This window comes from Galeopterus variegatus, unplaced genomic scaffold (assembly GCF_000696425.1).
Source record: "Galeopterus variegatus unplaced genomic scaffold, G_variegatus-3.0.2 Scaffold125, whole genome shotgun sequence".
Taxonomy (NCBI): domain Eukaryota; kingdom Metazoa; phylum Chordata; class Mammalia; order Dermoptera; family Cynocephalidae; genus Galeopterus; species Galeopterus variegatus.
Genome location: NW_007726236.1, coordinates 800213 through 818032, shown reverse-complemented (window position 1 = coordinate 818032; position 17820 = coordinate 800213). Strand labels below are relative to the sequence as shown.

General features: G+C 34.1%; 1 protein-coding gene across 9 annotated transcripts in view; it reads right to left on the bottom strand.

The window, feature by feature from the left end:
• Positions 1 to 17820, bottom strand: part of NRXN1 (neurexin 1) — a 682451-nt gene that overhangs the window by 149705 nt on the left and 514926 nt on the right. For all 9 annotated transcript variants that reach the window (XM_008588382.1, XM_008588364.1, XM_008588390.1 and 6 more), the window contains one exon: positions 15532 to 15703. In XM_008588382.1, the coding sequence (XP_008586604.1) occupies positions 15532 to 15703 (172 nt within the window). The remainder of the gene's footprint in view (positions 1 to 15531; positions 15704 to 17820) is intronic.

The following is a 17820-nucleotide window of genomic DNA, read 5'->3' as shown; positions in this document are numbered from 1 at the left end:
GGACCCCCCTAGCCCATTCCCTGCACTTTAGCCAGAGTAGTTATTTGAAATAATGTGCTTTCTCTAGTAGGATGCAAGCTTCATGACAGCAGGAACTATGTCTGTTTTTGCTCATGCTCACCACTGTACCCCCAGTATAGGTCCAGGCATATGGCAGGTCCTAAATAAATATTTTTGAATGAATTACTGAATATGCTATTATACTTCCTTAGGCACGTATCTCTTTTATTAATCTTTGTTCTAACATGCCTCACCATATCGAATGTCTACTCTGGAATCTTTATCTGGCCTATCTCATGCTTTTAATCTCTTCTCTATGATCTAGATTTACTGATTCTTTCATGCCCTCCAAATGCTGTTTTTGCTGGTGAACACAGGTAGCCACAGTGGTGACTGCTTTTCTCCTAAATGAAGTAGGAAAACAGAGCAATTCAACAGTAAGATTTAGATATGGAATCAACTCTCCCCATGATGTTTGACACAATGACTCTGCTGTATGTATTTGTAGATACATATGACAACTGTAGTTTGGGCAGGAAAATTGGGGAAAAAAAATATCACAGGACTGCTGATCTGTTTTTAGAAAACAATTGTTGTCATAGTATAGACATCCCTTAGGAACTCACAGCTTTCATTACCAGGATTGTTACAAAGTTATCCGAAATGCCCCCTCACAGAGAGCAAAAACATTTTTTGTGCTTTTTTGGAATCTATAATCACCTCTGTTTTGGGGTTCATTCTCTCTTTCCTGCCTGGAATGGCCGAGAAGTCAATATACGTCTATTTCTTCCTTCTAGATGAGGCTCAGGACTACCTTACTTCTTTTAAGCACTGAACACATCTCTTCTCATTTCTACTTCACATCTCTTTAGCTCTCTTATTTATAATTTGTGCTACGTCATCTGGTATTTCCCATAACATGTTTACTTCTCTAACTGATTTATTTTTCCCCCTAAGTTATACCTCAAACTCCTGTAGGACAAAAATAGTGTTTTGTGCTTTCCTATGTTTCCTACAAGGCCAACCCACCACAAGGACAACCATAAAGTGCTCGTGGATGTAATAGAGGCACATCTGAGGCTTTTGGCCTTCCATAAGGGTCTTAAGCTAAAATGTAGATTGTAATGTGGGAAAGAAATGGATAAGCCAAAAATTTGGGTCTGTTGTTAGCATGTTAAAGAATTTTATTCATTTTTTGATGTTTTGTTTTCATTTCCAGTTGCTTGCCTTTTCTCAGTACTTTCTAATTCAGAATGAAATAAATACTTGAGAAAAATATTTTTAGGAAGAAAGTAAAAAAAAAAACCTATTTTGAACGAAAGCTAAACATACAATTTAAGATACATGAAACTTGATTAAGCAAAAGAGGAAATTAGGCACAAGATGTATGAGTGACTAAGGATACACTGACAAAATATTTTTAGAAGGATAAGAAAAAAAGTAAAGACTTCAAATATGGTTAAAATTATTCTTCTAAGATCAGTTTGGAGTCTTTTTCTAATTGATATCTTTAGCTTCCCCATCTCAACAGGAATAAACTTAGCCCCCTAGTATATTGACTAACTTAGGCTGATTCTAGTTTCTCTAAGTAAAAGGCAAGTAATAATCTTAGTTTAACCAGCAGGCCTGGCATCTTATAAACAGATTGCCTGGGACAGTCTTGTTTTGTGGTGGTATATAGGAGTAACTATGAATAGTGCTTCTTTTCTCTCTCAGAATTGTGCCTGTTTGAATGATCATTTTTATGGTGTCCTAACTATTGGGTGCTATTATGGGAATTAGAAAGAAGAAAGTCCCCTGGATGGTTGTAGCCCAGGCAAAAGGTGTGGTAAGCCCAAGGTGCTTGGTGAGAAGGAAAAGACAGCTCTTTCTTCAGAGGACCTCAGTTGTGCCACTGCACATGACTTGGCAACCCAAACACAGACTGGATTTTAGCTTCTACTCATCCCCTCTGATGGGAAACTGGTGCAGCACCAAGCTGTGAAACTCTCCACAGTGGCCTATCAACCAACTGGCCTGGTTTCCCTAACGCTCATTTATTAAAATCCAAAGGATTCTCCAATACCCAGGCCATATTTCACTCCTTTGTGAAGTCAGTTTGATAATCACATACCACTCCTTTCTCTGAATTTTTACAGAACGTATTTTCTCTGCCACTCATTTGACTGGAACCATGCCCTTCCTAGTAATGCGTCTGTTGTGTTCTGGCTTGGAGCAGGTTTGGGGATGGTAGCAGGTACGGCAATTACATACCTGCCAGGATCAGGAGGAACAATCTGAAGTTTTTGGAAAGGTTTATCTCCATGTCTGTGAACCCAAGTCTGACAGCCAAGAAAAATTTGTTCCCAAAAGGAAATAGACACCAATACAGGAAAGTTAGTAACTACTGCAATTGCAGGATTGCAAAACTAAATTATTCTGATTAATAATAGTGGAGTTAACTTTTATTTAATACTTAGTACTTCCCAGGTTTTTTACCAATTACTAAGTGTTTTAAAGCTAATAACTCATTAAAACTTCAAACAACCCTATGAGGTAAATACTGTCATTATCCCCATTTGAAGATCAGGAAACCGAAGTACAAAGAGGTTAAAGAACTTGACTAAAGGTCACACTTCTAATAAGTGTTTGAATTAGGATTTGAATCCAGGCTGTCTGTCCTGAGCCTTCTCTCCTAACCTTTACACTATCCCACTTTTAATCTTTCATTAAGTCTGTAGCATACGTCTGAAGTTTGGTCATTTGATGTGTGATCTATATTTCCTATAGAAATTTTAGTGTTTAAGAGGGTTATACAAGTTGGATATGGTACTCCCTTCTGCCTCTAGATCAAGAATAACCAGTACAGGGGAAAGACATCATTATGAGCATGCTACACATCTCAAGGGATCCCTGGATGGCCCTTAGAGATCTGAACAGAAGTAACAATCAGAGGACCTCATCACAACAAAGATCTGGGCATCATCTGATCTGGTGGGGAGCAAGAATAAAATTTTCTGAATTATTTCTGAGAAGTAATAAAAATAAATAGTGTAGGCAGCATTGCATAATATTTCAGAGCACTAGAGTAAGCTTTGGGATGTATTACATTAGCAATTTACCTCATTTCTCTGTGTTTACTCATTTATGAAAATGAGATACTATTACCAAGATTTGGCAATAATGTATGTAAATTAGCCCAGTGCCCAATATAGAATGCCCATCTTACACAGCATGTCTAACTCAATGTTGATAATACTAGAGCGTACAAAAGACAGGGATTTAAAAGGATTCTGTGAATGCCTGGAATTTTGGGTGAATTCTGTTACCTCCTCACCCCAATGCTAGTGCAAAACCAATGTCCTTTATTGAGTCAATCTGATAGATTCAACCTTCTATTTGGACTGCATTTCCATGAAGCACAGGCCTTATCTCATTATCCTCAGGTCTGCTTCCTACTGTGGTGATTGCCACCACTTTGCCTCTCTTTTCAGCAAAGAAAGCCTTTTCATTTAAAAAGCCTTCTTTTTTGTTTGTTTCTCCTTAATCATAAAATGCACTCTCATGCAAGTCCTCTGCCAACCTAAGCAATAAAAATAATAAATGAGAGGATTTAAAACACTACGTGTACTTTAAAAATGCTCCAGCAAAGGTGACCCTGAAAAATTATTATGGCATGTTATCAATTAGTTGACACAATCTAGAAAAATGAAGCTAAATGTTCCTCTATTCTGTCCAGTTTTATATCTCATAAATCCAGATAAAATACTTCATTGGAAATGCATATGGTAATACTAGACAGACTTATGTCAGGCATATTGTCTTTTAGATTCTCAATGGACATTTTAAATATAAGAGCCACTAGTATAAATAATATGCCCAATATGACAAATTACTTCAATAATGCTTCACCTGAGGCACGTCAGTCTTAAATTTCAGAGAAGTGTGGGGGAATGCAGCTACTTTTTAATGCAGTCAAATTTATAAAGCTAAAAACAAAACAGACTTTTAAATGTTTAAGATGAAAGTCTGTCTTTGAGAAATATTCTACCCATGAGGCTAACTTTGACACAAAATATTCATCATCATAATTTAAATTTCAATATTTGAGCTATTTAAAGGCTTCATACTTCAAAAGGTTTTCACACTTATTATGTCATTCTATCTTAATTAAGAACCAACTACAATATTGCATTAGGTTACACTTTTGGATTGTTATAGAAATTAAGTTTTTATTCCTTAAGAATAAATACACTTTTCAAATAACCAAATGAACATGTTAAATGTAATTTTTTTCATAGCAAATATACCTGACTTATTGTAAAAATTATTTTTTTCTGGAATAATGTTATAATATATAGAATTGAGTAAAAGGTATTTTAGGCGGAAACCATTTAAAAAATTTTATTTTGAAAAAAACTTAACTTACATAAAAGTTGCAAAAGGTATTAATGAGAGTTCCACATACTTTTCATCCAGTTTCTCACCATTAATATCTTAAATAATTATTGGACAATTGTCAAAAGCAAGAAATTAACATTATATTGTAATAGTTTATTAATTAAAGTACAGACTTTATTCGGTTTTACCAGTTTTTAACTAATGCCCTTTTTCTATTCCAGGATCTAATCCAGATCCCACATTGCATTAAATTGTTATGTCTCCTTAGTCCCTTCAGATACATCTGCCTTTGCCATGTCATTGATACTTGTGAAAGGTGCTGGCCAGTTATTTTGTAAATGTCCCTCAATTTGGATTTGTCATGATTAGATTGAGATTATGGATTTTTGTTGAAAACACCAAGAATACAAAAGAAGTAAAGTGCCTTTCTCAGTGCATCATCTCTGGAGCCAGATGAAGTCAGTATCTCTTATTACAGTGATAGTTAACTTGATCACTTAGTTAAGGTGGTCTGCCAAGTTTCTCTTCAGAAAGTTAAATATTTCCCCTTGGAGAAGATACTTGTAGACTAAAAATTACTAATCTCTGCTCAAACTTTTACCCACTAATTTTAACATCTATTGGTGGGTCTTCAACAATTACTACTTTGGAGTTCTAATGTTGATTTTCTATTTCCTTCATCCTTTACATTGATTAATTGCAACTCTTCTATAAGAATGAGATGTCTTTGCTCCCTCATTTATCTATCTATTTATTCAATTCTTTATATCAGTATGGGTTCATAGATATTTATTTTAGTCTTTGTGTTATAATCTATTGTTATCTTTGTTTTGTTTTTCGAATTGCTCCAGTTCTGGCCATTGGGTGCTCTTGCAGATTGGTTTCTGTGCTCTTTTGTCATGTCTCTCTATCAGAGGTCAATCAAGTATAATCTCTAGGTCAAATGTGGCCCTCTATCTACTTTTGTAAATAAAGATTTATTGTAACACAGCCATACTCATTCATTTTCCTATTATCTATTGCTGGTTTGGAGCTACAATGGCAGAGTTGAGTAATTGTGACAGAGATTATGAGGCTCATAAAGCCAGAAATATATACTATCTAGCCTTTTATACTGAAAGTTTGTTGAATTCTGTCCTAGATGGATTTTTTTTTTTAATTATAAACTTTGGATAGAGCCCAAAGTGTATTTATTTCTCATATTCGTGGTAGTTTATAATTTAGGACCTTAGATTTTTTCTTATATTCTCCCAACTTAATTAGTTATAATAATTTTGATATTAGAGATTTTATTTTGTGGGAAGGAACGGATTGCCAGTGTTCTCATAAGTTAAGTTCGTATACAAAACACCAAACCATAAAGTGTAAGGAAGTAATGGCGAGGCAAAGGCAAAAAATTATCTAATAAGAAGAGAGAAAGAGAAAAAATGTTCTCTTCCATAAGTTCTAAAAAGTAATACTTTCCAAAGATGTCAGATTAGTAGTCATTTTTGTCTTGAAGATATCGGACACTTATCTCACCATCCCACTCCACCATCCTCAGAAGATTTACCTGATAGACCTATTCAGATAAGACCCTCAGACAACGTGTTTTGGTTTTAAGGCTATTCGTTATGCAGTTAACCAATGCTATAATCATATCAAGCAGAGTATCAGTGTTCAAAATACATTTATTAGAAGAAGAATGACGTTCTTATCATCATACTTAAGAGAACAATTTTTCTAAATTAGAAGTACAAAAATTGGGCTTATTCTATTAAAGAAAAAGAATTTTTATCTGAGCTAGTAAAGGTTATACCCAGAAGTCTGTCAATGGTTAGAAGGTTATTATTAGAAGGTTAATAAAGGGCAGCTACATTTCACTGGAAGCGCGTTTCATTTGGGGACCAGCAGGTTCTTCCTCATTTGCTCATTGAATAGACTTTATTTTTTCCTCTACAATCTCGACATCTTCAAAGACAACTTAGAGCAGAAATTCTGAATCCTAGGTAAACGGACTAAGGATGTTGAGCTGCAACCCTGGAAAATCACATGCATAATTTTGTGTGTATGTGCAGATATATGTGCATTTTTCAAATGATAGGATATTCTACTTTATCAGATTCTTATAGAGGTAGAGATTCAAAGGAGGTGAAGAAAATTTGGCCTAGATTGACATCTAAAACTGACAATAGTTACCTAATTTTTGTACTCTACCTAGGGCCTTAATACCAGTGTATGAAATTTTAACCTTTTGATATTCTGTTACCTCTTAACCACACTGTCATTGTTTACTAGAAGTTAAGTGGCAGTTAACAGCAACTAATTCTGAGCTTACAAGATCAGAAAAGTAGCTGGACGGTGGACAAGAGGAAGTTGTATGAAAAGCATGAGCCTTGTTCATAGTTGGCATTCAAATGCTTACATTAGAAGCTGAGAAGGAAAAATCACATAGCAGAATTTTTAAATTGCTTTATAATATACAAAAATATTATTTTTTGTCTGTATTCATCATAAAAATATAAAAATATTCCTGGGCAATTTAATAAAAAGCTCTTGAGAAAATAAGGGGTAAAGGTATTTGAAAAAATATTAAGGAAAAGCATCATCACTAAGTTGGAAACAACTTATTTTGCATTGAATTTAGGTAATTATAAACTATATAGTACAAGAAAGACACTTTTGGATAAAAATCTAATTATCAAAGCATTGTTACAAAAATATAAATATTGTTAAAATCAACCAAATACTTCCAAAAGCCATTTGTTGTTTCCTGAAAGCCTGATATTCTTAAAAATGTAATCTCCCTGCTCTTCAATCTTTAGCTATACTTAAAATCCTTTTCCACCTCGCTTTTTTTTATGGCAGCTGGCCTGTCCAGGGATCGAACCCTGGACCTTGGTGTTACCATCTTCAGGCTCTAACCAACTGCCAACTGAGCTAACTAGCCAGCCACCTCACTTCTTAAAAACCAAATTTTGTACTTATAGTGACAATTTTTTATATCTGACATAATTAATTCATTATTTATAAACAATAGATAGATTCATTAACCTGATTATCCATTATCTTTGGAGAAAAGCCCTTCAACCCAATCTTAATATCTTCTGCTACCCTTATTTAAAATCATGATAATGCTATTCTCTGTTTACCAGTAGCATTTTTTAGGAGTGGGATCAGTATATCCCTTTATTATGATGAGAATTTGAGTACTAAACAAATTGCACATTGGAAACAATAATGGGAACAAGGAGAAAAAGTGAGAAATTTTATGAAAATCATGAAAAAGGGCTGATATCTTTATATTACAACATAAGGTATAATATAGTTAGCAATATTCCTTAAGCATAATAATGGTCAATAAATATTTCTCAATTTGATTTGATTGGTTAGTTTCTAAGTGCAGGTTGAGTATCTTTCATATGAAATGCTTGGGACCAGAAGAGTTTTAGATTTCCTAATATTTGCATATGTATATATAATGAGATATCTTTGGGATGGGACCAAAGTCTAAACACAAAATTCATTTATGTTTTACACACATGTTACACACATAGCCCGAAGGTGATTTTATACAATATTTTTAATAATTTTGTGCATGAAACAAAGTTTGTGTATATTGAACTATGTTGGCACTCAAAAAGTTTTAGATTTTGGATTTTTGGATTAGGGATGTTCGACCTGTAATAGAATCTGAGAACTTGTCAAAGTAAGAAAGAGTTATTGAAAACTAGCAAAATGGAACACATTTTTATTCATTAAATGTTTGAAATATATATTTAATTGCTTCTTTTAATGGGCTTAAGTTAAATTTAGCTTTAAATACAGAGGTTGCTATCCTATTTTATTGGGTTCTTGGTTTCTGATGGTATTATGAAGGCACCGCATCCTCTCGGCTCGGTTACAAAATAGATTAACTTAAGTGAGAGGGGCAAAAAATAGAAGAAGAAATAGGAAGAGAAGAGCTTTGACATGTATGTCTCTGCATCATTTTCAATAGTATCCAAATAGTAGATACCCAACACATATCTAAAGAAACTAATTTTTCAGATTATTTTAGTTTTATCAGCAATAAACATTTAATAATACATTTGTTTTTAGGGTAAAAGTGAGCATGTTCTGAAAACAGAAAGCAATAGCAGGCTAGGGTCAAGTTGACCTTTCAGAATTGTCTTATCTTATAGACAGTGATTAATTTGGCCCTGTGAGAATCTAGTCCAAGCGCTGTAGGGTAGAATACTGACAGGAGGTAGATATTTTAGCCTCTGGTGCAAGAGAACTTCATGAAAGTCCCTGATAGGTCTCACTGACAAGTTTCCTAGGCTGGAACACAAAGTATATTCCCATAAATAAATAGCAAGAAGAAACAAAAAAGGCAAATTATAGCCAAACTACAAGACTTTGATTTCAGGAATCATCAGTTCAACCTTGTTAACATATATCCTTTACTTCTGTTGTACCATGAAGAGCAATTCTCTTGGAAGCTATCTGCATTATCTATGCTTGCCAGCCCACGTAGTCTAAATGATACCAAAGCCAACAAAACAATCCGAGAAACTTTCTTTCTTTTGTTAGAAAATTTAAAAAAAAATCCTAATGTGGTTGTCTTACAGTAACCGTAAAAACTCTGATTTAAAAAAAAAAAATATATATATATATATCCAGGTCATTGAGAATGTAAGAACAAGTGAGAAGTCTAAGAATATATCATCTCTTTCCACTTCCTTGGACACAATTTCTCTGAAGCTAAGCTGAGAATTTTAGGCAGCTGTATTTAATATACTGCACAATGAAATGTTCATTATGCTTCATCATTATGAATAGCCCCTAAAGGTGTAGCAAAGTTGAACTCCATAAAAAAAGATAATTAACACAGGAAAAGTCAGAGTTTTAGCTAGTTATCCTAACACAGCTACAGTATTTGAGGCTTCAGATTTCGCAGAGTATGTAAGATTTACTGTGGAAAATTTGGGTTAGTAAACACTTAACTATGTCAAATAGAAGCCAAACATTTATATATATTGAAATAAATATTCATCCATGCATGTAAGTATGTTTTGGGTAAAAACCACCAGCAAAGGACAATGTTTTGATCTACAAGATTAATGAGGAACCTAAATTCATTCAACACCTATTTATTAAGTACCTACTATGCGTTAAGCCCAGATTCCTATGTCTTTTGTTGAACTCTACCCAACGTTGCTAATTTATTTTAAGAATGATTCAAATCTTCTGCATAGTTTAGCAGTTTCCACAAAAGAGTTATATTTTCACTATCTTACCTTTTTTTAAAAAATAAAATTCAATCAAACATTACCTGTATCTATACATTTAACCAGAACATTGGACAAATCTTTTACTAAGAAAGAGCTTTTCTCCCAAATAATCCTTCAGGATTCTAATGTTTTAATTCTAATAATTCATAATGATTTACTTAATTTGCTAATGAAGTGCAGTTAAAAAATAATCAGTACCTACCAATGAGTATAATTGATTCAAAAATTTAATAAAAACAAAATAAGTATAGTTTTTGTAAGAAATTGTTTTATGTGTTATTTTTTAATACACATAAGGTAGTTTTGTGTGTGTATGTGTTTGTGAGGGTCAATAGAAATAGGAGACTGTGACATGGACTAACATGAATCTATGATCGATCATGTAAAAGTCATAACATTTCGTTATGAAGAATATACCATGCTGTGTTGAAGAATACATCTAATAATCTCTTTTCATTTTGGTTAGTGTCTCCCAAACAGAAAAGAAAGTGCATAGCTTATAGACTAGAGTCCCCAAGTGTAGTTTCGACTCTGCCACTAACTAGCATAGTGATCTTGAGTGAATCAATTGGCTTCTCCAATGTTCCATTTTGTGGTTTGATAAATGAAGGAACTGGAATAGAAGAACTTTGAAGTTCCTTCCCTCTTTTAAATGTTATCATTGCAAACGAGATAGATTTTCTTAATTGCATCATACATAGTAAAAGTGAGGTTAAAAGTAAGTTAAAAAAACCCGAATCATCAAATTAACCAACCCTTCAGTACCAATATAGGAAGCTCTAAATAACAGAATGGTGAAACAGATAATCAATAAGTTATTGATGAATTAAAAATAAATCAATCAATTAATCTAAACTAAATGTGTAGAATTTAAAAGGCAATAATCAATATGGCTTTCCTCAGCCCTGAAATATTTTACCAGTTTCCATTGATAAAAACATATTTAAGATTCACAGCTAATATCCACAAGATCTTCCAGCCAAATTGCATGGTCAGGCAGAAAGTATTAACACCATCTCCAAGGAGTCTTCCCTCGAGCAATTCCTCTTTTAAATCCTCTCATCCCTAAAGGATCTACTTTGTCACACCACTCCAGACCACCATTTTCTCCTTCATTAAGCTCTGATAGCAATTAAACATTGTACTGCTAATTTTGACAGCCAATGCACCTTATTTGACATTGGCAGGTTTTCTGAAGCCTTGTCTCACAGATTAATCTCTCAGCAAGCAAGAACCATGTCTTTGACTTCCATTTTCGTTCCTGCCTCAGGTTTCCATTTCATTGGTATCTAGCGCCGTCTGGCGACACACTCCAGCATTACAACATTGCATAATTGTAAAAGTAAAGAGAAAGGGGGAGAGGGAAAGAGAGATGGAAGAAGGGAAGAAAGAATGGGGCAGAGAGAGAATGAGAGAGAGAAATTGAACCTAAAAAGTGGGAATCCTTCTCCTTTTCATTCGGTTGTTCACCAGGTCTTATAATGTATTCTATGGTCATCATTTTTATTTTCTCACACCCTACTTTAGTACTTTATCTTTTGACACCTGGACTGTTTAATAGCTTTCTAAATATTTTCTGTCTCTGCCTCTTTCTGCTAATCCTACCTAAATTAATGCATGCCATCTTTTGGCTAAAAATCTTTCAAGACCCAAATCAAGATTACTATATTTTTTCATAGTCTTACTACACCTTTCACTCTAAAGGTCTTTTTCTCCTGTAAAACTATTTTCTTGTTTTTTTTTACATTGTATTCCGAAATTAAATATGATATAACTCTTATATTTTCCCACATATTATATTTTTAACGACAAACACTTTTTACTTTTCTCAGTAATCAGACTATCTTCTTCTCATGTAATATACATTCTTTAAATATTTGTGGATTTGATGTGTTAACTTGAGAATAAAATAAATATTTGACCTTGTGTAAAAGATAAAATACATCTTTTGACTGTGGTAGGCAAATAAATTCAAAGGTTTATTCGCAAAGGTAACTGTGATTTATCTAGAGCAATCTTTAGTTTGGGCAAGCAACATGACATCAGGTCTTGTGGATTGGGGTTATGAGAAGAGGAAGTCTATTTTTGTTGAGAGAGAAAATTTTGCTACGTAACTGTATTTAGGGACAAATCAGAGATTAATGATGCATTATATTCTAGAGCTTTAACTGATAAGCACCAAGAAATGGCTTTCTGAACTTTAAACAGCTTGCAAAATATTATTTCTGTACCTTGCTTCATGCACAGAAAATAATGGAAACTAGGTCTACTGTTCAGAAAATTCAATATTTATTCTAAAATGTGAGTTGTTTAGTTTTAGGAATATTTCATATACTGCAAAAGAGCACAAAATCTACCTTTACTAATTAGTTTCTCTATGAAAGCCTTCCAGATAATTACAGGATAATAGGATCGGTCAATGCTTTAGGCGCTTTTCATTAAAGGTATAGTGTTGCTACCAGATGAATTGCTTCATATAAAAGCACTTACCACAAAGCCCTATAATGGAAAGTTAAGTGCTATACTTAATTACTAATTTCAGTCCTTATTACCAATATCTCACAAGGCAAGAACTTTAAAAGGAACCAAATATAATCTGTTGGTTCCTGCTTCTCTGATTATAGGATTTGGTGGTAAAAGCATTAGTCTAGCTGCTTTTCTAATGAATAAAAACCAAAAAATATATATTTGAATAAAAATAGCAATAGTATAACCTGATATAAAAGACATATATTAGGTCTTGCTATTGAAATAATATTTAAAATTGCTTTGCTCTAAAACCTTTAATTTAGATGACATGTATTTTTAAATTCGTATTCAGCCTTTACGGCATGGTTGCAGATGAAGCTCCAAGAGAAAAAGGTATTTAAAATTTTCATGGCTTATTTCCTACCTCAGCATCATGCTGAAATACACACAAAGCAGATGATTAATAAAATATTCAGTGACAACAATGGTGACTCCCCTGAGTTCCTTACCTATTGATTATTAACTTTTTATATGTATATATCCAAATTCCTCATCTGTGCTGTAATTTTCTTAAGGGAAGACTCTGTTTTACCCTTGCTTATATCCTTCAAAATGATTGCAACTTTGCTCACTCTTGATTTATTAATGTTATCTAAAAAACTTTTTCATGAAAGGGCACTTAGAATGTATAACTAAATATTAAAATTTGTATCTAAAACAACTATTTCTAAAGAGTTTTTTCCTTTGTTATAATGATACTGCTGGCTTCTGATATTTAAATACATTTTATGTTGTGTTTCTTATTCTGAGCATCTGTTTAATTGGTAAATAAGACATTGCATGTGTTAAACAAATATTAAACTAGAAAAAAAATATTTTTCAAACAATTAATTAATACCACCCCAGTCTCAGCTACCAGTATTTAAATTGGACATTAGCCTGCCACAAGAAGAGAGGGACCATATCTTTTTTGAACTATACCCAGTACATGATATCTGGTAGGTGCATAATTAAAAGACTATTAATCACATTAAATACAGTAAAGTGCGGGATATGGAAATTATTAAAAACATTAAGTGTTTACCAAAGTGAATTGATGCATTAGAAAACTAGATTTTGATCATCTATGCTTGGGAACTGTATTTGATTTCATTATGCAAAGAAATGCATTTTATTTCATTATGCATGAAGGTGCATTATGCAAATTAACAAAATTAAGTCCAAATACAAATATTTTTAACTCAGTTTAACCAAGAATTTCTCAAACTATATTCAGCATGGGACCTCCCTTCTCCCCCCTTAGGTGACCAACAACCTCTATAACAGAGTTCTAGTATCCTTAGATACCTGTTTGGAAAGTGCTGATAAGAGTAAAAAATTACTAAATAAAGATAATTTTTAAAAATTAAGTTGACGGGCCGGCCCGGTGGCGCACTGGAGAGTGCGCCGCTTGGGAGCGCGGTGGCGCTCCCGCGGAGGGTTCGGATCCCATGTGGAGACCGGTTCTTGCTCACTGGCTGAGCGCGGTGCGGGCACAACACTAGGGTTGCGATCCCGTTGCCGGTCCCCGGTATGGGCGCGACACCGAGGGTTTCGATCCCGTTACCGGTCAGTAAAAAAAGACAAAAAGGAAAAAAAAAAAAATTAAGTTGAAACAAAGCTGGGCTTTCAGAGGCAACTGCCACACTGCAATAGAAACAGGATTTATCAATTTATATGTTTAGGTCCACTATTCACAGATGACAACATCTCATGGGCAAAGCTTAGACCTCACCCTGCTTTATATCTTTCATGGCATCCAGTGTAATGGCTTTCTATCAGAAAATAGGTATTGATCAATCCATATCTTAGGAAAATTACCAATATCCTTTTCATAATATCACTGAGACTGCAGTTATTATTTTTAAAAATTACATTTACATTAGGATTTCAGTGAATGAAATAAGGAATTAGCAGGGGCTATATAACATTGCATGCACATTTAAAATACTTTCCATCTAGATCTTCTATTCCTTCATCTTAGTATAGATGGTAACTGAAGGACTATGTTCATATAATTGTAGTATAAAATTGTGAAAATTCCTAGTACAGCAATTCAGCAAATATTTATTGAGTGCCTACTATTTGCTGGTATTATAATAGACACTGGACATATTGTTAATTTGCTTGCTTCTGAATTTTGTCACAGGCTAGTTTTTTTAATTATTATTACATTTAATTCATCAAACATTTGCAGAGCACTAGGCTTGCGGAATAGGTTTAAACTGGGGCTTGAAGATGTAGAATTTTATAAATCAGAAAAGGTTCAGAAGGGCACCAAAAACATTTCATTTCATAATTGTGAGTCTGTACTAGGGAATATTCATATTTATTTAACAAATTAGTTATTTCATCAAATTATTTCTTCCAAGAAAGAAATAATTCTAATAAAGAAGTTTATATATACATTTTGGTTATCATTTTTATTGTGCAAAATGAAAATTATTTTTATGCTTTTTCTTTATACTCATAAATTGAGTACTATACAAAAAACTTACGTGTGTCTAAAAGGGAAACACAGAGAAACGAGACTTATGCTTTTAGTAATGTATTTTGTACTAAAATAGAGAGAGGATAATGATTGCAGTAAAATGCCTTTATACTTTTAACTTGTATTTCACTTAAAATTAACATTTGTTTTTTAATTCAGATTGTATGCAACCACAAGTAACAAACGTTTAAATTTCTAATTTACCATATTTGTTTCAATAACATGGTACCGATAAAGCTAATGGACAAGATAATTTTTATTTTATCAATAATGAATTGACATTCATTTTATAGATTTCACGTGAGTAATACTAGTGTCAGAGACTCCTTGTAAAATTCCATGGTTGTATGAAAGTGAAAACAAATTTCTTTCACATACATGTTTTAATAACTGCGGATTTACTATAGTATTGCTCCTTTACTATTTCTCTGGTCATCTCATGGCCTGCCTGCATCTTTCATGAGTTGCAGCTGTGCACCACCACCAAAGGAACTGTCCAGTCTTATTTCCTCTCAGAAAAAAAGTGTTATATATTCCTTCCCTTATTTTTAAACTTTAACTTTGTTACTTTTGACAAAGCCTTTCCTTTGTTTAAATGCAAGGATCCATTAAAAAGAGCTTTGACATGTGCCTTTTATGTGTGCATTTTTCTGGTTTCACTGATGCCCTGAATTTTGCAAACGATAACGTGTGCCTTCAAGTTCTCCTATAAAATGCCATTTGTACACTGTAGCAAGAACAGTTTAGGACAGCATTACATTCACATGACTCTAAAGTCCAATAAATATTTGATGGTTTCTCAGAAAACCACAATTTGGTGAAACAGACGCAAAACAGTGCTCGTTTTCCAGTTCGATTTTCATAAAATCTTCCCCAGATACACATTCACTTGCTTACCTGCAGGGTAGCGCTCGATCACTGGCCAGCTGTCCACCTGTAATGTGGCATTGCCACCACTCCTTGTGAAACGGACTACATGGTATTTCCCATCATTAATGATTGCATTGGACTCTTCAATGGCGATGTCATCTGTCCCAACATTAAACTTAACTCCAATTTTTCCTTGGTGCTGGGAGGAGAAAAAAAAAATAGTTGTATTAAGTTGTACTGATTAGACAGCATTTAATAAGAATTACACACAAAATGTTTAAGAACATAGTTTGGACAACAGCTGCTTTTCTCCAATTTTACTTCTGAAAAACCACATGTAGTAGAAGCAAGGTTCTTGATACTTGGGTAAATCTGAGACATCTCTTTCATAGATAATTGATATTTGAAAAGACACTTTCAAGAATATTGAGCTGCCTTCCTCCCAGATATTGCCACAGAGAAGGTGCACAGCTGACTGCATGAAAGGACATCCTTTCATGTCCTTTAACATAGCTTCTTTAATGCACTCTCCCCATTTCAAAAGAAAAAATGAGGCTTAAAATTCTCACTTTTAGGAACTGGTAAAATCAGAGCAATGAAGTCTGTCTAGAGCTAATTGACAAAAGCTCACTATATAGAAATTCATTCTATGGTGCACATAGACAGGCATTTAATCAGTGAAGTTTCTTAGTCATTATTCACAAAATCATCAAATGCTAAGAGTCTGAACTTATTTCCATTTCTTTGTTTTACAGATGATGAGATTATGACAGGAAGGGACAATGACTTTTTCAAGTTCTCATAACTTAATATTGATGTACTAGAACTAAAATTCAGTTCCCCCATTGTTAGACTATAGCTAAGATAAGATGAAGCTAAGATACAGTTTTTTAAAATCAACTCTTTCTCTGAATCACGCAAAGCAGCATTACAAATCATTCTAAGTGTAAAGCTGTTGCTGTTTAACTTGAAAATTTCATAACGCAAGGTGCCAAAGAGAAACATGTGCTTACATATTGTGCCTCTGAGAAGCATTCTCTAACAGCAGCACTGGCAACTCTACCATGAGCTCACTTGACTTTTAAAGCATGTGAATTTGCCCTTAATCAGTAGTACAGAATACCTGTTGATGGAGTTTGGATGTGCTGCCCCCTCCAAAACTCATGTGGAAATCTGATCCCTAATGTAGCAGTGCTGGAAACTGATTGAGTCCTGAGAGTGGGTCACTCATGAATGGATTAATGCTCTCCCTGGGGGAGGGGGAATTAATGAGTGAGTTCCCGTGTGTGAGAGCTGGTTTTTTAAAAAGACCCTGGCACCTTTTCTCTCTCTCTTGTTTCCTCTCTCTTGCTTCTTCTCGCCATGTGATCTGCTTGTACCTGCTGGCTGCCTGCCACTTTCCACCATGAGTAGAAGCAGCCTGAGGCCCATGCCAGATGCAGCTGTCCCAGAATCGTAAGCCAAATAAACCTTTTTTCCTTTATAAATTACCCAGTTTCAGGTATTCTGTTACAGCAACACAAAACTGATTAAAATACCTGTGCTGCAGGCCTTTGTCAGAATGCATAACCTCTAACTGCCTGCAGCTCACCTTTATCAAACCTCAGTTGAGAGGAACGACATGGGAAAAGAGGAGTTTAAAGGACACATGTCCACCATTCCTCTGGAAATTTTAACTCAGCATATTAGAAACTGGAAGGTTTGGACAACATTCTCCTGACCCTTTGCTGGATACCCATTATTGAACTCGGTAGCAAGAGTATGGCATCAAATGACACTGAGAATTTTTATAAGAAAAACTTGTATAAAACTGCATTAATTGAAGAGAATTATTTAATGATGTTTGTAACATTGCTCATTATCCCCTACATGTAGACATCGTAAAGTTTTCTGTTTGGTTTGTTGTTTTTTCCTGGTTTTTATTGCCCATAAAGGATCTCTTTCTTTTTAGAAGTTGTATGGTTTAATATTTTTTGTTTTGATTTATTTTAGGTTTGATGGCTAATGTAACTTTTAAAAATCATATATTGACTCTACATGCATGTTTATTAAATAAAGATAACATACCTCTTAAATGAGATTCTTAAAAAAAAAAAAATTCCTGGGCCAAGCCCATGGAGCACTCAGGAGAGCGCGGCGCTGGGAGCGCAGCAGCGCTCCTACCGCGGGTTCGGATCCTATATAGGGATGACTGGTGCGCTCGCAGCGCTCACTGGCTGAGCGCGGTGCGGCCGGTCTCAAAAAGGACAAAAAGAAAAAAAAAAAAGAAAAAATTCCTGTGGAGTTACATCGAATGTAATATATATATATATATAT